This window comes from Betta splendens, chromosome 7, assembly GCF_900634795.4.
Source record: "Betta splendens chromosome 7, fBetSpl5.4, whole genome shotgun sequence".
Classification (NCBI taxonomy): domain Eukaryota; kingdom Metazoa; phylum Chordata; class Actinopteri; order Anabantiformes; family Osphronemidae; genus Betta; species Betta splendens.
The window spans coordinates 6,897,515-6,918,673 of record NC_040887.2 but is presented as its reverse complement, the minus strand read 5'-3'; the positions used below and the strand labels follow the sequence as shown (position 1 = coordinate 6,918,673).

Below are 21,159 nucleotides of genomic sequence, written 5' to 3'. Positions count from 1 at the left end.
AGATATGTTGTTGCAATTGTAACTGACAAAATAAAAAAATATGAAACACGCACTTAAACAATTCTTTCTTTATTGTTCCACATTATGAGTGTGCCATTTATGTGTGGCTGCTAAATATATTCTGCATCTGAGCTTTAGATATAAACACATTCAAACAATAAAAATAAAAAATTAAAAACGCATGCCTTCAAACCCCTGCATCGGTGAAAGTAGCCATAAAATGGAGTCATCTTTGGTCAAGGCAGAAGTTGCTTATTAATTGCTTCAGGAATTAAAATTTCTGACAATTGTTCAAAAGAACACATATTTACAAAACAAAAAATACAATCACGTCAACATTAAGCCTGAGAAAAACACATAGCATAACATTTGCAAAATTAACAGCTTTGATTGACAAAACGTCAAGTGTGTATTATTGCGTTCTAATACTGTTGTTAACATATTTTAAAAGACTTTCTGGTCACTCTTTCTTGCGCAGGTGGATGTAAATGACACCGCTACAAAGCAACAATGGCACACAGACCCAGGCCAAAATAAAGCAGTAGCCAAAGTGTCCTGAAGCCAGCTCTCTAGAGTCCTGGAGGATTTCTTTATTGTGTAAAGTGTAAATGAGAGCTGCCGAAAAGGCCATCAGACCTAAAAGAATAAAGAAAAGCATATAGGAGAGTGGGTTTAGTAGAGAACAGTACAGTTTGAGACAGGCAACGACAACTAGTCACTTTTCCCTCTCTCATTTTGTAACATGCATCACCCTCGTCATCGTCTCATCCTGCAGTCAGGTTGGTGACACATTGTTTCACTCCACTGTTACCTGCAAAGACTTGACACAGCCCAGTGAAGTAGAAGAGTCTTCCCTTTGACATGGTGAACAGCTGACCCAGGAACACCAAGAAGGAGACGGAGGAGAGGACCACTGAGAGAACCATCAGCGCCTTCACAGCCTGCAGCCAGTCTGTAAAAGCAGTGAAAAAGACAGATGATCTGAAGCTGCTCCATACAGATGTCCAAAGTGAAATAGTTTCTTACCAGTTTCCTTTGAGGACGCACACAACCAGGTTCCCGTGAAGTTGTCAAATCTACAGTTGTACCATAGGTCTGAGTTCTCCATGCCGTCCCACACCCACCAGGACTTTAACAAAAGATTTGACACAACATACACATGACTGGGTATGTTAGACCAAAATAATACAATTACAGCATGCATTAGTGGATCAGCATAACCACTACCTTTTCCATTGTTGCAATAAACAGCATGGCCAATGTGATGAGGTGCAGCAGGGTCGCAAACATATGCAGGTACGCCATTTTCACACCTCTGCCAAAAAGAAGCAAACAGCAATGCTCCAGTGAGCAAGGAACTAGTAAATGGACAATTTAATATGTCTGCGGAGTCCGCAATTAAAGTCAGCACAGGGGAACTTTCCGATTTTGCCCTGAGACTTTAAATGGAACATATGAGTAGCTGAACAGAGTATAGGCTGTGTTGCGTAAGCCCACGGCTTAGGCACAGAGCAATGACTTAGTCCTAAAGCATCTCTTTCACTCGCCAGCATGTTGTCATCGCACAGAAAACCTGCAGACAACTTGGGCGGACCAAAAGACTACTCTACTATTCTGAGATCTTGTAAACAAGCGTGAAGGAAGTCCTGTGATTCTACTGACACTTAAAATACACCAGTATTTAAGAGGGAGCAGCAAGACAAAAGAGGCATCAGTGAAATCATCTGTACAGATCCTCATCAATAGGATGGGTCTGTTTGTGTGGGTGCTTGAGTCACGTTACTGTCAAATCATGTTTATTCAATTAGCATTCAATATTATCCACAAAAGTGAAAAAGCCATAAAACCAGTGTTCTGACTAAAAGCACTTTCGATACAAGGAAATAAACTGGAAGTACTTAAAACAAGCATATAGATTAATGTTTAAAGCTGTAATCGTTTTAAACATGTGTAATAATAAAAACATGCAAAAGTTGTTGGCAATGCTTCCAAAAACCTTTGGAGATTGTGTTACTAGTTTATGTGCAAAACAAATAACTTGTTTATTGAAATTTAAGAAAATATGAACATACCTAAGATGAGCTTGTTCCTAAAAATCAGACCTCACAGCAGCTGGTCCAGTCCACAGCACTGTGCCCCTCTTGGTGGTCCTCTCCTTTTTAGCCTTGCCACACCCCCTCTATTTAGTCAGTCACTCCATCCAAACTTTCCAAGGAGAACGCCCATTTCCTTTGTGCAGAACAGAGCTCGTTTTTACTCTGCCTCATACTCCCAAAGTACAAGATTCCAACCCAAATGCAGACTCAAGTGAGATCCACCCATGGGCAGCTCAGGCACGTAAAACCACATGAAAAGCCCTCCTCCGTAAACAGCTTGGACTACTCTGAATCTTTAGGTGCTCTAAGGCATCTTATCCTTTCATTATCACTGTCCTGATGAAAAACAAACGCACGTGGCTCACATTTATATACTAGAATATCACAAGTCCACTGTTTAAACAGAAACCACACAGAAGATGAAGGAGCCACTAATAAAGCAAAAATAACAGCAAATATACATTTACATTTGATATAAATATATATGTGTGTGTCTGTGTATATACAGAGTAAAGTAGACAGTTAATTTACTGATCTAATATTTTAAAAGTTTATTATCAACTTTTTTTATAATAAAATCCAGCAACGATTCCCGTTTTCATGACAACTTTCGTTTGTTTGTCGCCCTCTGGTGTTTTCATCCATTGATGAGAACAGCTTCAGTTGAGAAAAGCGCATGAAGCCTAATAACGTTGAAGTGAGACATCTTTTTATCTTGCTTTTCGCAGGCAACAACTGGATCAATTAAAAATTGAGTAAATTGGACGGGGTCATCTGAGGGGTTTAGGCTAAATTCGTTTAGCTTTTTATTTGTGAATAGTAAAACGAGCATTCGTAGCAACAATATCCCGGGGCATCTCTTTTTAAACTGACCCCCCCGCGTCGTTTGAATGGTACGGCCCGTTGCCTAGGAGCCCGGAGAAGCCGCTTCATCCGCCACGCCTGTCCTCGGCCCGTCGCTTTTTAGTCGCTGCTCCGGCGTGAGAGGTGAGTAAAACATCGGCTGCGCGTCGCACGCGCTCGGCTGCTCCTCCGCCCCGTACAAGTCACGCCAACACGCGTTAAAACCCCGCAGCGCCCGGCCGTCCCCGCCCGGTGGCCGCTGCAGAGCGCTAGCTTCAGTTAGCCAGCTAGCACTAGCCGCCCGTGGGGGAGTTGCAGCACCAACTGCAACTTTGGAACTAAGTTTGCTAACTAGCGGTTACTAGCGTGTAGCCGCGAGCGCTTTAATAAGGACAGGACGCTAGCTAGCAGCGTGATCCTGCGCTAGCTAGCTCATCTCCGACCGCGGATCTTGAGTATCCAAGAGGAATGTTGTCCCACGTAACCCCCGTTTGCTCCTCCTCGTCAGACATTTTGGAAGAGTTGTTTGCTCGAAATTAAAGATTTGTAGCATCACTTAGTTTAAGTGGGAGACGTCACTTCGGAAGAGAGTCGAAATGTGCAGTTTTGGTACTAAACGCAGCACCCAACGCGCTGGACGAGTTAATAACAAACTTCAGCCCATGGTGCGTCCTTTGCGATGCTGCAGCAGCAGATCGCATGCAGCTGATCGGCTTGACGTTTTGCATAGCCTCCGGCGACGCAGAGCAGCTCAGGTGTTCAACTGGCAGCTGCGCGCACCCGTGCCTGTCTGGACCCATGCGAAGACGTCCTGATCTGCTTGGGACCACAGGTCCCAACATGACTTTAACCTGACGGCATTGGACTAAAGTATCTCGTGTGTTGCAGCTGAAGGACGAGGGACGTTGTCATGGACGAACTGTTTAAACAACTGGAGGAATGAAGCACTGAGGAAAACGTTCACTACTCAAATGCAGCGTCATCAAAGTTAATGTGTGATTATGGATCATGAGCAGGTAAAATTCAAATCTCTTAATTTGTATACAGATACCACAAACTGGGATGTTACTTGCTTAAAGGTTTAAATCCAGGAATATGGAAATATACAGCTTGTCATACTGTGTTTCTTCTTATAGTGTTGACTGATTATAGTATTTGCTAGTAAATATTTATTGTCTGGAAATACATTTGACAAATGCTTATGTGTTGTTGGAATGGATAAATGTTTAACCTTTAATCAACACTCATGTTTTGAGTGGTGGTTGTAGGTACGTGTGATGTTTCACTGATAAAGAGCATAGACTGATCGGTGTGATTAGAAGCACGACAGACACCCGGCAGCTCGCTTGTCACAGTATATTGCATGTTGTTGAGCTGCTGATGGATTAGTGTAGTTAAATGCTGTGTGGAGGCCTGCTTAGGTTACAACTCCTACAAAGTAGAGTATTGAATTTAACAACAGGTGCTTAGTGCTGGCATGCCACGCTGATGTTTTGTTCCTCTACTATGTGTCACAGATCAGTTTTCAGAAAGGTTGACAACCGGGGTGTTGGTCACTTACTAGACTGTAGATTGTAACTTACAGTAGTTAGCCCACAGCTGTAAATAACAGAGATCAATGCATAATCATATTTGCAAATGTCATTTTGGAGATGCACCAATGCAGATGCATGTTATACTGTTTAAATAGAACCGGTAATGACAAGCACGATTAAAAGTTTAGATTTTAGGTTCTTAATTCACCCTAATGTTGAGACGTGTTCTTTCAGCGAGCTGTAGTTCATCATTTAAAGACTGACATGGTGTCAGATAACACCGCTATAAGGTCTTGCTCTGGGTCTTCAGGCGCAGACAGAGCTAGACCAGGTTTCTATGCGACTTCAGCAGGATGGTTTACCTCCAACAGCCAGTGTGGAGGAGCAGCAGCGCCACCTGTGGCAGCAGCTGCTTGACACAGAGGGAAAGCTTCAGTCGGCCACAGAGGAGTTGCAGACTGTTCGTACCCAGCAGGCCAGTGAGATGAAAGAGGTGAGACTGTTTGCAATCTTAGGTGATGAGATTGTATGGCTACCAAAAGACTGCCTAACCTGGAGTAAAATGAATAGAAATGTGCATTTAAGACATCTAAATGTAAATAAAACATACAAACTGTATGTCATTTACAACTTTTAGGGTATTTTTGTGTTTTTTGCAGGTAGAAAGCTATGTTGCACATATCCGGGGGCTGCTGGAGGAGCGCGAGTGTTTGACTGCAGACTATGAGAGAGATAATGAATTCCTGCGACATGAGCTTCACCAAATCAGGCAACAACAAGGTGAAATTAGCACAGCTGTTTTAAAAACTGGCTTTTTTACAACTTTGATGTTAATTTGTTTTGTTTAAAGGTTATTTCACAGTACTTCTATGCAAATATGCTGATTAAGGTAAACTTCATCTGCTTTTCAGAGAACCAAAGCAAGGAACTGGCAGAGATGTTGGCTCAGGAGGACCTTGGAGAGATTGGCTTGAGCAGCCCCAGTGAACAGGTGGCTTACTTACTGGTTGAGAGGACCACTCTGCTGGAAAGGCTGGAGGCCGCTGAAAGGAGATTGGAAAGTCAGAGCCTTGCTGGCAGCTCAAGGGACATTCCCCAACAGGTAAAGCACAGATAGACCGAGATCAGAGACCTGTCCTGTTTCCTCTAATATAGTAATGGATCACAGTTGCATGGTTCAGAAGTCACAGATTACTGTTTACTATCATAGTGTGACATACAATTTTACTGACACTGTTACTATTCATGTTAATAAACTTAATGATAACCCACATCTTCATGAAGACTGCTGTAGAAAGAGGAGTTTTATTAACTGTGTTGCTTGTGGCTAGTGGAGAAGCTGCAAAGCATCATTTACTATATAATAATAAAGTAACTATGGAAGATGACTTGTATGATTTGTTGTATCTGCTATTAGCTCCACAGAAAAGAAGCCACACGTGTACATTTGAATGTGTTTGACCAGCAATAGAGCATGGGCAGTGAAGTAGTACAAAATGTGCCCTGCTTCCCTTTTTTATCTATGGCTAATCGAGTAGGTCCTGAGAGGTGCATTAGCCTTTGATAGGTGTCAACACAAGGTGCAATGACATGCTGATCCAAAGGCAGGATGCCATCATTGGGCTGTTTGTATATATTAACACTCACAACACTCTCAGCGAGGTAGACATCCTTCAGCTTCAAGAATGTAAATAAAAATCATAACTTGACCAGTGTGAGTTGGCATTGTCATTGTGGATACAGATCAGTAAAACTAAAAAGAAACAGCCTAAACCTTTCCAGTTAAACTGCACAGATGCATCTTTACATTAATTTAGTCTCTGCTGTGATTTGGCACACACTAGTCTTTCCTTTCACCAGTGTACAACCCAGAGTCCATGGAAGAAGCTGTTTGGGCTCCGCAGGTCTGGTCAGAGCAAACACAATATTACCCCTGTAGGTGCCCTCCTCACTCCTTACACTACCAAATTGACTAACACTGACAGCAAGACTCGAACGAGTGCATCACTCCAGTGTTCAAAGTGGCCCTAGCGTTTGAAGGTTATCGTGCACTGCCTGTGTGCTTTGATAGTTGCATGACCACTGTGGTGCCACTGATGTTGCTTGTTGTGTTGCTTAGCTGATGGGTGCTTGAAAATGGTGAATGGGTGGATCACTAGAGGCATGAAACAGGTAACAGCATGTTTTTTCACTCAATATATGGGTCCGTGGCGTCGATTTAAGATTATCCTTCAACTTACTGTCTATTCAGGCAATACCTGGAGTCCTTATATCACAGACACTAAATGCATGTCCCTTACAACAGCATGTCATGCCACTTGCATCTCCAGTTTAACCACCAGTCTTCATTTTTCCCTTTGCTCCTCTCACTCTAACCGTCTACGCCTCGTTTGCTTGCATTAGGCCCATAATGAGGAGGTTTCTCAGAAAGAACATGAACTCCAGCGACTCGAGCGAGACCTGGAAGAGGCATCTACGAGGCTGACAATGGCTCATCAAGATATCCGCAGACTCACCAATGAGCTGGATGCCGCCAAGAACAACAACAACCTAGACTCAAGTGGTATGTTAAGACTTACAGTATATTATGTATCCCTTGAAGATATGTGTGTGACTGAGCTCAGAATACTGATACTGATTAAAAATTTAAATTGAACTGGAGGATTGAAGTATATTTTCAGTGTAGTTTTGGGAACAGGAGTGGTGTTATAGCCAAGCATTTATTAACATCAAAAGCATTACATCAACTTTTAAGAATGAGTCAATATTATTTTTAAGTTTGTTGGATTTAAAATGTACTTATAATGTCAGGATCTGAGCTTCGGGGAACTGTCAAAGAAGTAGAGAGCCTGAAGGAGGAAGTGGAAAGACTGAAACACAGTGGTGAGGCAGACTTGGGTGTGATTTGTATATTGTGATTTTGTAACATGAATGACAAGTAAAAGCCCCAAGGAGCTATCACAGACATCCATAGTTTGACAAAAAACTGGTAATTAAACATGGAAACATGTGACACCATGTATGAAGTGAGTACTACCAGACTTTTCTGGACTGTTCACCTTTTATATTTATGTGTTCTATATTAAATTATGTCATATCCAGTTTAGACTTTAAAAGGCAAATACTTATGTGTATACTTAAAATATACACATTATGCTTTTGTGCCGATACATTTACATACTTAATTTTACATTTTCATTCTCACCAGACATGATGAAACTCTCAAGAACGAAAGAACAAAATGACAGACTGGATGCTGAGAACCGAGCTCTGCGGGAGAGAGTCCACAGTCTGGAGTCTGAGAAGAAAACTCTCCTGGACCAGGTTAGTAATATTTGCATTTCTTTATTAAAATTAAAACAAAAACAATTACAAAGCTTCTTGCTGCAGTTGGGTGTTGGTTTTGTTTAGTTAGCAATAAATAACACAGGCCAAGATCTGATGAACAAAGAAGATCGAAAAGACAAAAGCCTTTGCAGCCAAGCACAAAACAGTCAATCTGCCTCATCAGCTCAAGAAAAGGATCTCTTTCACAAACGGTAAATGTTTTGAACAATCAAATGATATTTATGACACATGGACTTCATTAAGAAAAGCCCATGTGTTGTTTCTTTATTTTCTGGTAGTTGTCATGAGACAATTGAAGACGGGCTTGTGCAGCTGAGGGAGCTACAGCGGCAACTCCAGAGGCTACGCAAGGAACAGGAGGAACTGGAGGAGAGGAATGAGGAGCTGGAGGCTCTACTGGGGGAGGCCCAGAATGCCAGCAAGGAGGAGAGGTATCGCCATGAGGGAGAAATCGAGGGACTGCACAGGAAGGTAAGCAACTATATATTTTGTTCAAATTTTCAATCCTTAACTAGAAGAACTCAGACCTGTCATTTCAATATGACACACAGATCAAAAGCTTGGAGGTAGAGGTGAAAAAACATGACACGCCTGAAAGACTGCTGAAGAATGGAGAAGAGGTCAAAGCCAAAGAGTCCTACTTACAACTGGTGAGACTTTCAAACTTCAAATCATTGTTTAAACAGTAACAGTAAATAGCAGATTAAGGAAAGCAACATATATACGTTTTGTGATATTATGGCACTGTGTGTGAAGCACCTACGGGACAGCAGCCAGGAGAGAGTGGCTCTGTTAGAGGCTCGTCTGACGGAGGAGAAGGACTGGAGGAAACAGCTGGAAGTTGACCTCAGTGCTGCTCAGGCTGCCCTCAAAAAAGACAAAGAGGTAAAAGCTTTGCCTACGGAATGCCTGGACTGACCACAACTCATTTATGTCAAATTCAGATTTATTTGCCCAGATGCAAACACAGTTATAAGGTAACTGTAAATTCCCACACTCTCTACTCTAGGCTTTGCAAATAGGTGAGCGAGAGCTGAAGAAGCTGAGACTCGAGGTCAACAGTCTTCAAACTGAATGCCAACAAGGGAAAACGCTTATTAAGAGCCTGACCCAAGTGAAAGGGGAAAAAGCGGTCCTGGAGGAAAAGGTTGCTTTCTTGAAACACAAACACAAACATACTGTGTGTTATACAGTGCCGACAATAAAAGTTATTTACTAGCACATAATTATTTCAGAAGTTAAATAAATAATCAAACCAACACCGTGTGCTTTTCACAATCTGAATACAAGTTATACAAAGTGTAAGTATCAGTATTTACATGATTAACCTTTTAACACCCCGTCTTGGACTCTTTTGCTGTCAGCTGGCACAGGTGGAGCGTGCAAACAGTCGACTCCAGAGTGAAGTGGTACGCTGCAAAGAAAGTAACCAGACCCAGGAGGACCTGAGAGAAAACAAGCTTCAGGTCAACCAGCTGCAGGCACAAGCGGACCGACTGACCGCTGAACTCAGCTCCCTCCAAACGGCACACAACACACTGAGGTGTGTGTGCGTGTGCGTGTGGCTGATGAGTGACAACACCTTTTCAGGGCTGTTCTTTGCTGTTGCTTATTTTCCACGATGCACATGTTTTCCAGGGATGAATTGATTTCGGAACGCTTGCAGACTACTGAGCTCCGGGGCAAACTGAGCCTCGGTGTCCAAGAGAAGCTGAAGGCGGAGGGGGAAAAAGAAAGACTGGAGCTTGAGATAAAGTGCCTCAATGAGAAGCTCAAGTGGTATCAAGAGCAGCTCTCCTCTACAAAGGACGCTCTTAAAGCTGCCAGCAGCAGCAGCAGCAAGAAACCTGAATTGCACACAGCTCATGTGGAGTCTGTGTTTAGCCCAGTAGCAAGAACCATGGACGACAGTTTGGACGAGGTAAAGTGGTTGGTATTGTGAAAAAAGACTTAGATGTTTAGAAGCATTGCAGCCTGTTTGAAATGTAACTGTCCAGGTTTGGTTTATTTAAACAGAGGGCTTTTCTTCAAGCTGACCTTCTGGAATATATGTTTTTCCAGCTGTCGTGTCTGAAGCAGGACCTGGACAATCTGGAGACCAGGCTTGCAGAGGAGAGAGAGCTGGCCTCTCAGCACCAACTGGTCCTGCAGGTTCAGGTCAATGAAACTCAGGCACACATCAAGGTATGTTAACACATTAAGCAGTAGTAGTAGTAGTTTCTGTCTGTTTTATGTACTCTCTTTCAAAAACATGTCTCATCTTTCTTCTTTAGTCCCAGGAAATGGTGCTAAGCCAGAAAGCAGAGGAGACCAAGCAAATGAAGCAGGACCTACAAAGGGTCCAAAGCCTGTTTTCTTCAGCAGAGCGAGAACTACGTTATGAGAAGGAGAAGAACATGGACCTTAAGAGACACAACTCTCTGCTGGACCAGGAAAAACTGAAGGTTGACATTGAACGAAAACACATTAATTGTTAATGCTTCTTATATTTTAGTCACCTTCTCTAACAGAAGCAAATAGAAAACTGTAATATGATCGTAAGAGTGATAAAACATTTAATTCATATCCACCTTTCAGCTTTGTGCAGAGCTGAAGCAGGTCCAGACCAAGCTAGTCCAGGTGGAGAAGAGTTTCCAGAGTCAGGCAGCTGAGTGTGAACGTCAGCAGCAGAAGATCAGGGATCAGGAGCTAGAACTGGCTCGCAACTCCACGAACCTCAGCTCCACCACCACTCTGCAGGAGGAACTGCAGGCTGACAGGGCACGACTCATTGCTGCTGACAAGAAGGTTGGTGCTAGATATGGTTTCCTGGTGGCCACATTGTTATCGTCCTTCATGAAACATAACACCTTATGTCACCTAAACTGGCCTGAGATGGAGGGCGGGTTGGAGTTCATGTTGTCTCACTCATTGAAACCCTGTGGTTGATGCGTGGTGGCAGGTTCTGGAGCTACAGCAGCAACTCAAGAACGTTCAGCACCAGCTGCGCGTGGAGGAAGCTCGGGCTGGTGAAAGCACACGCCTTGAGAGGGACAGCAGAGACCTGTCTGACACCTTGTCTGCCTTAAGAGCCCAGCAGCAGGAACAGCACATCACCAGGTGATACATATTGCCACACTGCTGACAGGACCTTTTCTCACCATGTCCATGTGGTAGTAATACTGTCATAACCAGTTTATGGTAACTGATTGTGTATCTATTCTGATCACAGAAAGCTGTTAGAGCAGCGTGAGGAGGAGCTGCAACAACAGGTTCGCTCCTTGAGACTAAGGGAGGCATCACTAACCAGGGCAAATGCAGAACTTAGCCACAGTTCCCAGCAGCTGGAGACCCATCTGAAGGTCCTGGAGGAGGAACTTAGCAAGCTTAAAGAGGAGGTATGGATATGTGGCATTTTTCAGACAATCTGCCAGTAGATGCTTTCCTTTAGTCAAAAGATCACAAAGACACCTTCCATCATCTGACACATTTATATATTTAGTACTGACTCAAAGTGTATTTAGTGCATTTTGAATTTATATTGAATTCATGTGTTGTTTTTGTCCTTCAGGCAAAGAACAGTCAGAAGTCAAACCACAAACTGCAGGAGGAGCTGGCAGCCAGTCAGCAGGAGTGTGACAGGCTTCAGGCGGAATTGCAGCAAGTTCTTCTCCAACTTGACACCCACATCAGGTGAGACGCAGGACCAACATGTAGTGTAATGCTGAATGCAGTGTAAGCAAATGATCTCTGATTGACAAATACCATGTTATCTGATCTACCAGAAAGTACAACGAAAAGCAAAGCCAGCACAAGACAAAACTGCGTCAGGCCAAGCAAGTCTTTCTCAAGGCAACGGCCCAGAGGGACCGCATCATCCAGAAACTGGAGAGTGACCTGGTGCTAACCTCCAGCCTCGCGCACAAGGTGGCACATTGATAAAGGATGCTGTCTTATCCTCCTCACTTAAATATCCCTCAAGACATGATTATACTAGACAAATATTCATTTTACTCTCCTCTTTGGGGGGGACTCAGGAGAAGGAGAGGATTCACACAGTGATGGAGGAAAATGAGAAGCTTTTGGAGGAGAAGCGAGAACTGTTACGGAAAATATGCGAGGCGGAGGATATGGGAAGCAAAGGCATGAGGACGGCCTCCACAGTTCAACACAGGTGTTATCTAACATCGGTTATACTGTATCATGATCAACAGCAATGTGGAATGTAATGTCAGGCGGTTCTTCTCTCAGTCTCATGAACACAGAAGCTAGGAGAAATTGTTGTGAATATTTTGAGTACAATAATTTTTTTTTTTTTAGGGTTGACGTCTTAGAAATGGAAAACAGACAACTTCAGGATCGTATCGTGAAACTCTCCAATCAAGTTGGTTCCCTAGAACGTGCTCTGAGGAACGTCCAGTCATTCTACAGCCTGGAGGTAACGCCACACACGTACATTATCCGTGCGTATGATGACCAGATAAATCCATAACTGCCCATTTCTAAAGCTAAAACCTTGAATGCTCCACAGAGCAGCAAGAAAGTGCTTCCATCTGAAAGTGTTTGTGACAACCTCCTACAAACATCAATGCTAAGGTAAGGTTCAACATGTAATATAAAGTATAAAGTGCCATTGAGACTAAAGTAACTGCAAGATACTGATGGATGAATGATGCATTAACAGGACTAAAGGCAGCGGCCATCCCAAGTACAAGTCACAATTAATTTCTGCTAAGAGAACCAAATATTAGTGAATATGTGAAGGTACATTTAGGCCCTGTGGCATATAGCCACATAGCCTCAGGCATTCCTATTGTCAATTCCTTCTCACAACACTAGCTTACAAAAGCTGCTGTGTTTTAGTTCTCATGTTAAATAAAAGTCCTCCTTGAATGCTAACGTGCATTTCCTGCCATTTCTCCATCTCTGTGTGGCCAGTTCAACGTCAGGCTTCTGTGGCCCCCTGGACGTCCTGGACAAAATCTTCCATGTGAACGTGAGCGAGCATGTGGCGTTGGACAGCAGCCAAGCATCCGTGTCCACACACCAGCAATCAGAGCAGGGCTACTTGAATCTCGCCTCCCCACTGGCTCCATCAAACGCCAAAGGCACACAGGAGAGAGAGCTTCAATAAAAGTGACTAGGTATGAGAGGTGGTGGTTTTGATGTAGTGATTGCCTTTGTTTCCAGCAGAACACTGGCAGCATGGGTGAGTACGCTGCAGACCCCTGGGGACTAAAACAACAACAAAAAAAGAAGGTTAAACAGGAGTCGGTGTTAAAAGCGTAACCATGGGCTTCCACTGCAGCTCTGCTCAGGGTGATGTGTTTTAAATTGTAAAGCAGATTATTGTCTGATTGGTGATCCAGGTTCAAACTGAGAATCACATTGTGGTGGGTTTAAAAAAAATTTTAACATGCAAATGACATGTTTTGTGCCTAGAGGGTTGGTCCGTTGTTTGCACCAACTCAAAGCAAATCAGAGAACTGGAGGGTGTTTTTGTTTTAACCTCTCAAGACCCGAGATTTGATTTGTTTTTATATCAGACCCACATTCAACGGACGGAGCAATCATTTTAGGATAGATTGACTTAAAAGCTAGATCAGCTTAAGGCGTCTGACTTCCACATGGTCTGAGGAGGTTAGTGTAAATGTACGTGTGCCGAACATCAAAAACATATTTCACGAGGAGGATAAACTGAGCACTTTATAAGAAGTTGTGTTTACATAAGGGAAGATGTAGCAGTGGTACATATTTGTTTCCAGTTACATTTATATTGGCAGTATTTTCTATGAAAACATGCCTGTGGTATGTCTCTGGCCTTATAGTGTCAATGTTTTAAAAACATTAGCATTCATACAAAATCAGACTGAGATTACATTAAACAATGATGATGTTGTGGAACTATTTTTGTTTTAAGGATGTGGGTGTCTGGTTCCTTTCTGGGATGTCACTCCCATAACTCATTAGCTTCAGCCACTCCAGTATTTACTCAGCTTTGCTCATAGTTAAATCCACAGAGGTATGTTGGTCTCTTTAGAGCTGTCAAATGTTTTTTACATGTGATAAAACCTTTGTGGCTGCAATAAAATGATTTGTCTGGTCCACCTCAAAGAGTGGCACTAGGGAAATGTTGATTTGTGGCATTAAATGCATCACATTGCTTCACACCACTCATGTTGTTCAAGCAGAAGTGATACACTGTGGAAACCAGGCCAGTTTGTCTTTGATGTGCCTAAAACGATAAAGCATTCATCTTTATCTTGCTGCTGCGTGAATAAATCTAAAAACAGAAGCCTAATGGTGACAAACAAGTACAATCATTAGAAATATTTGACTTGTATCCATGTAAATACATTTTGGAATCTGAAATATTTTGATAAATAAATGGATGTTTCCACTTTGTCCATCTTGTTCTGTGATGTTTTTGGCAGATGAGCATTTCATTTATTGAACTCAGCAATCAGCGATGTATTTATAACAGTCTGTTTATTAAACAAGGTAAAGATACAAAGCTTGTTTCCTTTTTTAAACATTGATAACCTTAGTTTAACTTCTCAGTCTTGGCTGTGCATATTTAGTTGTCTAGAAACTGTATATGAAACCACAATGCAAGACAGGAAAAAGTGTAATAAATCTACGCAATATCTTTTTCATAGAGAACATGGGTTAAACAGTTATCATACAGATTACAGCTCAGGAACTCCATGCGGAAGGAAAAAAATAAAATAAAATGTTTACACGTTTGAATACTGCAAAACACAATACAGAGTAATGGAAATGGGATGATAAAACAGTTAAGGCTTACATGTAAAGAACTGATATAAAACATGAATATTAATAACATACGGGTCGACTAAAATAATTACGGTAAGTTCATACATAAACTCTTACAAAACCCAAACAGAACATGTTTATGAAAACTGAAATGGGTTCTACACATGAGTAACATGTTTTACAGTACAGCAACATGTACATTTCCCATTATCTCAAGAGAGAGTAAGTTGAAGAGGCAGGGTCTGTTGTTGGCGTAAATGTCTGTCTTCAGTAATAAGTTTATTCTTTTGAAAACATACTATATACTGTATATCTATTTTACATCATTCTCAGTTCCATCTCGAATGTAACGTCTAGCCGTAGCACCACTTCTGAAGTGCCCTGAAGAATACAGGGTACCCTATTAGTACCATCCAGAGGTTAATGATACAGTAAAAATACAACAATACTGTGTAGGATAAAAAAAAAGAATACTAAGGAGAAATGTGACAAGGTGACACGTCACCTCCACAAAAACTCAGAACACAGGCCTGTGGATATGACCGATACTGCAGTTCGCTCCGAATGGGTAAAGCTTATTAAAGATAAAATCTTAACTGGGTCAGAGTAGCTACACACAACTTCACATTTTGGTCCAACGGTTGGGTTTAAAATGTAACCACTCGAGTAAAATTTGATTTCAGCTTGAAGTGACTGAAGTAAAAAGAAAAGTAGCACGGGTCCACGTGCAACGTGTTCAGCTGCTAGTACTAAGACAAGTAAATGCTGAACTGAATGGAGAAAGCAGACACACGCCAACGCTTTCTCGTTGACCTTCAGAGTTCATATATTAAATATGGCACTAGTTCATTTGTGGGAAGTAGTTGTTCCTTGATCAAAGTCATAAAGGTGCCATAAAAATGAACATCAAATGTGGATTAAAACTCATTTTGGGGGGAAAAAAACGTAACATTCATCTTTCGTGCTTGTTGCTTTTCTTTGCCTCCCCAAATTAATATAAAATACTTATTACAATCATCGCATGTTTGAATTGTCATCAACCGATTGCCTTTCTTGGAATTCCGATGACCCTGTAAATGTTTACTTGCACAACGATGTGAGTAACACAAACCAAACACAGGAACAGACGCAGACCGTTGCTTCCACACAGTCCGTCCTCTTAGCTGCCAAGTAATGCCCTTCGGCATCTTCCGTCCGACAAGATTGAAACGTTGCTTTTCTAAAACCACAAGGCCTAAAAGTGCTTTAAGATTATCTTTGGATGTCTCCAAAATACACCCAGTAAACATTTTTTTCTACCTTCTCAATTTGAACAAGGGCAAATATAATCTGGCACATTTTGGAAACCCATTTCATGGAAGAGGAAATAAAAAAAAATTAAAAAAAACCTAGAACATTTTTAACGGCCAATGCATCCGGCGGTTTACATGATGCTTACGAAAGTGCTCATTATATCTGACGCGAGACATTCTTTGCCGCGTGATCCTCCGGACGACACCTAGCTGTACTGTTACATTCACAAAATAACGCTGTGCTCGTTGTCCACCGCCGTCGCGTGGGGGCAGTCTGTTCACTGAATCTGGCGACGAATGCTGGCGTCAGCTGTCGTAATGCTAATGTAAGCCTTATGTAGATGGCCGTGGGTGCGGGGGCCAGACGCAGACTCTGAACGGGAGCCGCTGCGGAGCAGGAGGCGGGTGGGCGGGTGGGTGGGGGTCCCGGGATCAGATGAGGGAGATGCGTATGGGGATGCTGGGGGACTCGGTCCTCTGGGGCGACTGGTGGCTCACTAGGTGCTCCACTACCGTGTGTTTGGACATGTGCTTCATAAGGTAGGTCTCCTGCAAGGACAGGCAAGCAGAACAGAACCGTTGGAATCACCGAAAAGCCTAACGTATGCAGTGACAGGGCTGGTTTAGCTCACGAGCTGCTCACTGGGAACGTCTGAGAGCGGCGCGTTACTCACTGAGGTGTATGCCCGGCCGCACATGCTACAGCAGTAGGCCTTAGCGTTCTTAATGGCGTGCGCTGACAAATGGATCTGCAGTGATGCGGAGTCTGAGTAGGCACGGTAGCAGTTAGGACATTTATACGGCTTGTCTTTGTTGTGCTGCCTCTGGTGAGACTGGTAAAGAGAGGAACACACACACACACACACGCTACTTACTATCATGAATGTGCTCATACTTCTGTCAAACAGAGTTTAGGAGAGGTCACAGAGTCGTGTGCTGACCTGGAGGTTGGACAGTTGGGTAAAAGCCTTTTCACATCCAGGATGAGCACATTTATAAGGCCTGTCTCCCGTGTGGATTCTGAGCAACGACAAGCAGACAGGACATTTTGTAGTTATTATTACTACAAGGACATCATGCCCACGCTCGGCTCAGCCCCACCCACCTGGTGTGCTGCTGCAGGTGCGACAGCTGCCGGAAGGAGTTCTCGCAGTAGGAACAGTGGTAGGGCTTGATGCCCAGGTGGATGCGCAGGTGCTGCGACAGGTAGGAGGCGTTGGCGAACGTCTTGGAGCAGTGGGGACACTTGTGGGGTTTGGCCTCCGTGTGCGACTTGGAGTGAATCTGCATCTCGGACTTGGTGAGGAAGGTGAGCGGGCACACTTTGCATCTTTACGACAAGAGGAAGGAGATTTTTATCAAATAGGAGCCTTTTTATTTTTTACTAAATATGTGAACAGGCTTTTCCAGCACTGGATGCAACACATCCTCCTGCTGTGGGCAGTAAACACCACAGCATCACACTATCAGGCATCCTCGTGTCCCACCTGTAGGTTTTGCCCTCTTTGGGTGCAACAGTGACACAGCCTTGGTCCGCTAGGATCGGGTACGGCACCACCAGCAACGGCCCGCTCTGGTTCTCGGCCTTGATCTTCTTTCGTCCCCGCGGTGCTTTGGGCGGGGGGCCCAGCAGGCCCGCCAGGCCTCCGGCCTTCATGTGGTCCATGCCGGGCCCGCTGGCCAGCCCGGAGATGATGTTCACGGAGGGGGCGCCGCCCATGCGGTTCTGGCTGCTGGAGGTCGGGGTGGTGGGGGTCAGGGCCTCGGAGGTGCTGTGACTTTCGGGTCGGGACGAAGGCGCCAGACCTGCGGAGGTGGGAAGCAGAACTCCGTTAGCTACACCGTCGCTGAATGGCAACGCTGGCCGTTCCTGCAGAGACTGAGCACAAACACCGTGAATGATCCGAATGAACAGTCTCCAGCATCTGCTGACAGATCTGATAAACCCCCGCCTGTGACCCCCGCGAGACGATGAGTGAGTCACGCAGGATGCGCCGGCCGCATGTACAGTAGGTGGTCTGCCCATGGGCCCTACCAGCCCACAGTGACTGCTGGTTTACCACAAACCAGGCCACGTGCGAAAGTGTCGCTTTCACTCTGCACCAGCCTCAGTCATTCAGTCAGCCTGAGCATGGCTGACCTTTAAAACTCATACCTGTACCAGCGTCATCACAACAGTTATCTGCCTCAAAATCAACAACCCTTTTTCACAGGTTCAACCTCCGTAACCCACTTTCTGTTTACTTCCTCTCCCCCTCAGCCCCAGGACTTCTTTCATAGATGGTCCCCACTCAAATTTTGCACATTTCATCCAACTCATTTTTAATGTCACACTTCCTGCATCCCCTTTATTGCATTGTGTGTCCTGGGATTCAGCTCTATAAACAGGCCAATAAAAGTTACTCATCACGCTGATCATCTTGACTTGACAGAAAGATTTGCTGTCCGGCACCGGCGTACCTGATCGATGGTTGACCCGGCCCGTCTGCTCGCTCAGCTGCCTCATGTGCCAGTCCTCCCACAACCCTTTAGCCTTCACCGCCGACTTGTCGTCCATATTTCCATCTGGAAGACATCGGGCGGTGGCATTTCGATCAGTCACACAGACAGAGTCCCAACAGCATTAAGGCTCAGTTCCCGGCCCGCAGACACTACCTGGTCCGGAGCTGGAGGCGGGCCGGGCGTGCAGGGCGATGTCTGGCTGTCCGGAGCCCTGTGGCTGCGGGTGGTGGCCCGGCACCTGCTGCGGCTGGGGCTTGGGCACCGGCATGCCGTGCTGAGCGCTGCTGTCGGGGGACGAGGTGGGCACCAGCAGAGGCTGCTGGGAGGAGGTGGAGGTGGGCGGCAGGTGCAGGGGTCGGATCTTCTCCGCCATCAGCTGCTCCTTGATCTTGTTAATGAGCACCAGGTTATCCAGCTGAAAGGGTTAACGGGTCACGCTCAACAGAACACGGCCACCATGTGTGAATGTCGTTCGCGTCCCCGACTAAACAGTGCACGTTTGCAATTCTTGCGAGAATCGAGAAGGCAAATTCTCGTCCTAACTTCGGTGGATGTTTGCCGAATGGCTAAAGACATTCACACACGGACACAAATGGCAAAGAATGGTGGGAAAGTGCGTGAATGTGGCGCTGCATGTGGACCTACCTGGCCCGGCATGGATGGAGGCGGCGGCCAGAAGTACGGGTTGTTAAATCGCGGCTCCGCCATCCTGAAGGGACAACATTTGTTTCAGAGCAGGTCACAGGTAAAAGGTCAGAGGTGGGTTCACGGGGCGCAGACGGGTCTAGAGCCGGAAACTACTGCACCACAGCTGGACCGTAACCACCAACACACAGAGGCTTTCAAAACACGTGGCCTTTGTGCCACGCATCCTTTCCTTCTGCTTTGGCTGCAGGTCTGTCCTTTATCAGAAAACACTAATGGCCAAACAACCATTAATACACAGTAATAAGACAGTATTTTTGTTTTAATATATTTCTTTATGGAAATGTGTGTGTTTACTTCCATCATTATTATATTATTTTCTTTAATGCATTTGGGAATTTAAAAAATGTTACAAGTTTAGGTTTTATTGGTGTCTGAAATGTAAGCAAATGTGTCTAAAACATTTAAAAAATATACAGTTACTTACATTTTCATAACTTTGGTAGTTACACATTAGAAACTCTTCACTTCATCCTTAAAACAAATGAAGGCGACTGAGATTGAGTCAATGAAACCGTGACTTACAATTTGAAGCACTTTATAACCTCGGGACAAAATAAAAAACAAAACAAGTAACTAAAAACTAATAATAATGTAAGGTGACGGAGCTATTTTAAACAACAGAACGCTGCACTGTTCAATTTATGCAAATGACTGAGTGTAAATGAGGCCCACGGGGTCGAACTGTCACCTTCAAGTGAAAACGGGTCAAACGTCTAAACGTCAGCCTGGAATATTTGGTGATTATTAATAAAAAGGCGCTGTTGCGACAAAGGCTTTTTGGCGTTCGGACCTGACGCCGCTCTGTTCCTTTTGTCTGAGGGTGAATGCCTGAAAATAAGTGCACGTCGCTTTAAATCTGTCAAATAAACGCAATGAGGGGAGGAAAAAAAAACTTTGCATTCTGTGACTTTTCGGACATGTGTGGCGTCTCGGAGCCGCTCCGGACCCGCACCGACGGCGGGACCGCGCGGACGGAGCCCGCCGGTGCGCCCCAGACATTCTCAGACAGTTTTCTTAAAACATTTCCAGACAAAAGGGAAACAAAAATGGCAGCCTTATTTTTATAAGGCGGGACGCCATATTCTGCAGACCCCAAAAATTTAGGAGCGCGAGCGTGTTGTCGCGAGGAAGGCGCCGGGGAAGAGGAGGCGGCCGACGCGGACACAAAGGTGTTTATCGCGTCAATGGCACGGATGATTGTTTACGGCGAATTGCAGGTTTGAATAGCCCGGCCTCCCCAGCTCTCAAAAAAACTGACACTTCCTACAACAACCGTGCCCTGCGAAAACAGCACGGAAACGGGCAAGATGCGGGCTCGACCCGCGCGCGAACGCCACGGCGATGCGGGCGGCCGCGCCGCCGCGTTAAGGTCAAACCCGAACCGGAGGCGCGGCGGCGCCGTGCCATCTTCGGCGAATCTCACTTTTAGGGCTGCCTTGCTTTTTTTTTTTTTTTTTTACCTCCACATTCTGCAACTTTTGGACGAATCAAAGGGCAGCTGCCGCGTTTTGTGCGCGGCGCACGCACGCCGGGACGAACGCGAGCCGGCGGCGACACGAATAAAACATGCACAAATACCTTGTGTCCTGCTTGCAGATATTGTCTTGCGAGCACTGCTATAATATAAAAGCTTGATGTTCTTTCTGCCTGCCTCCAGTCGGACCACCGCTTCCGGGTCGCTTTGTTCACTTCTGGGTGCCGCTGCGGGCTCAGCGCGGCGCGCACACACACACACGGCCGGAGATTCTGATTTCGCCGCTTTGGGATTTTTTTTCACGCGATGACCCACTTTATTTACGTTTAATGGCGAAGGGCGTTTGCCGGCTGATTTAACGCGGTTTGTTTTTTTCCCCGTGCGCGTTTTTGGTCGGGACTGAACCTACGGATTCGCAGGACGGCACCGTAGGCCGTAAAAGCGGCAGCCGCACGCGAAAATGCTCAATTCGCCCCAAAACGAGGACCCGTTGCGTTTATTGTGTCATTTTGGAGAAACGCAGACGGACCGTGTTGTCCAAATAACTAAAGAAAAGAAGTGGTGTCTTTCAGTATTTTTGTGAAGCCACTAAATGAAGCGATCTT

The 21,159-nt window shown here is 44.7% G+C and overlaps 3 protein-coding genes across 8 annotated transcripts; 1 reads left to right on the top strand and 2 right to left on the bottom strand.

Annotated features, from left to right (window-relative positions):
* Nucleotides 1–53: 53 nt before the first annotated feature.
* On the bottom strand, nucleotides 54–2,354 carry LOC114858906 (epithelial membrane protein 3-like). Its single transcript, XM_029156585.3, has 5 exons — nucleotides 2,073–2,354; nucleotides 1,228–1,315; nucleotides 1,027–1,129; nucleotides 812–952; nucleotides 54–636 (listed from the first exon to the last, which is right to left on the bottom strand). Exons 2-5 carry the CDS (start codon nucleotides 1,303–1,305, stop codon nucleotides 461–463), a joined length of 498 nt encoding a protein of 165 aa, XP_029012418.1. The 5' UTR covers nucleotides 1,306–1,315; nucleotides 2,073–2,354; the 3' UTR covers nucleotides 54–460.
* Nucleotides 2,355–2,924: 570 nt separating this feature from the next.
* Nucleotides 2,925–14,208, top strand: ccdc30 (coiled-coil domain containing 30). 3 transcript variants are annotated; one of them, XM_055510386.1, is made up of 27 exons: nucleotides 2,925–3,083; nucleotides 3,828–3,955; nucleotides 4,824–4,967; nucleotides 5,134–5,254; nucleotides 5,386–5,576; nucleotides 6,335–6,409; nucleotides 6,878–7,037; nucleotides 7,286–7,357; nucleotides 7,683–7,798; nucleotides 7,886–8,013; nucleotides 8,101–8,293; nucleotides 8,374–8,472; nucleotides 8,579–8,707; nucleotides 8,832–8,969; nucleotides 9,187–9,365; nucleotides 9,461–9,743; nucleotides 9,884–10,006; nucleotides 10,096–10,266; nucleotides 10,400–10,609; nucleotides 10,764–10,921; nucleotides 11,034–11,199; nucleotides 11,373–11,494; nucleotides 11,587–11,728; nucleotides 11,839–11,975; nucleotides 12,122–12,239; nucleotides 12,333–12,397; nucleotides 12,740–14,208. In XM_055510386.1, the coding sequence occupies exons 2-27, from the start codon at nucleotides 3,941–3,943 to the stop codon at nucleotides 12,933–12,935; spliced, it is 3,651 nt and encodes a 1,216-aa protein (XP_055366361.1). In that variant the 5' UTR covers nucleotides 2,925–3,083; nucleotides 3,828–3,940; the 3' UTR covers nucleotides 12,936–14,208. The 3 variants fall into 3 exon arrangements, with proteins under 3 accessions (XP_055366361.1, XP_055366360.1, XP_029012409.1); XM_055510385.1 differs by having other exon boundaries at nucleotides 4,785–4,967; XM_029156576.3 differs by lacking the exon at nucleotides 6,335–6,409 and having other exon boundaries at nucleotides 4,785–4,967.
* Nucleotides 14,209–14,273: 65 nt separating this feature from the next.
* On the bottom strand, nucleotides 14,274–21,159 carry znf362b (zinc finger protein 362b). 4 transcript variants are annotated; one of them, XM_029156579.3, is made up of 9 exons: nucleotides 20,659–21,159; nucleotides 19,018–19,081; nucleotides 18,526–18,787; nucleotides 18,331–18,435; nucleotides 17,358–17,676; nucleotides 16,976–17,200; nucleotides 16,812–16,890; nucleotides 16,545–16,703; nucleotides 14,274–16,419 (listed from the first exon to the last, which is right to left on the bottom strand). In XM_029156579.3, the coding sequence occupies exons 2-9, from the start codon at nucleotides 19,078–19,080 to the stop codon at nucleotides 16,303–16,305; spliced, it is 1,329 nt and encodes a 442-aa protein (XP_029012412.1). In that variant the 5' UTR covers nucleotide 19,081; nucleotides 20,659–21,159; the 3' UTR covers nucleotides 14,274–16,302. The 4 variants fall into 4 exon arrangements, with proteins under 4 accessions (XP_029012412.1, XP_029012414.1, XP_029012413.1 ...); XM_029156581.3 differs by having other exon boundaries at nucleotides 18,526–18,760; XM_029156580.3 differs by lacking the exon at nucleotides 20,659–21,159 and adding an exon at nucleotides 19,505–20,503 and having other exon boundaries at nucleotides 18,526–18,760.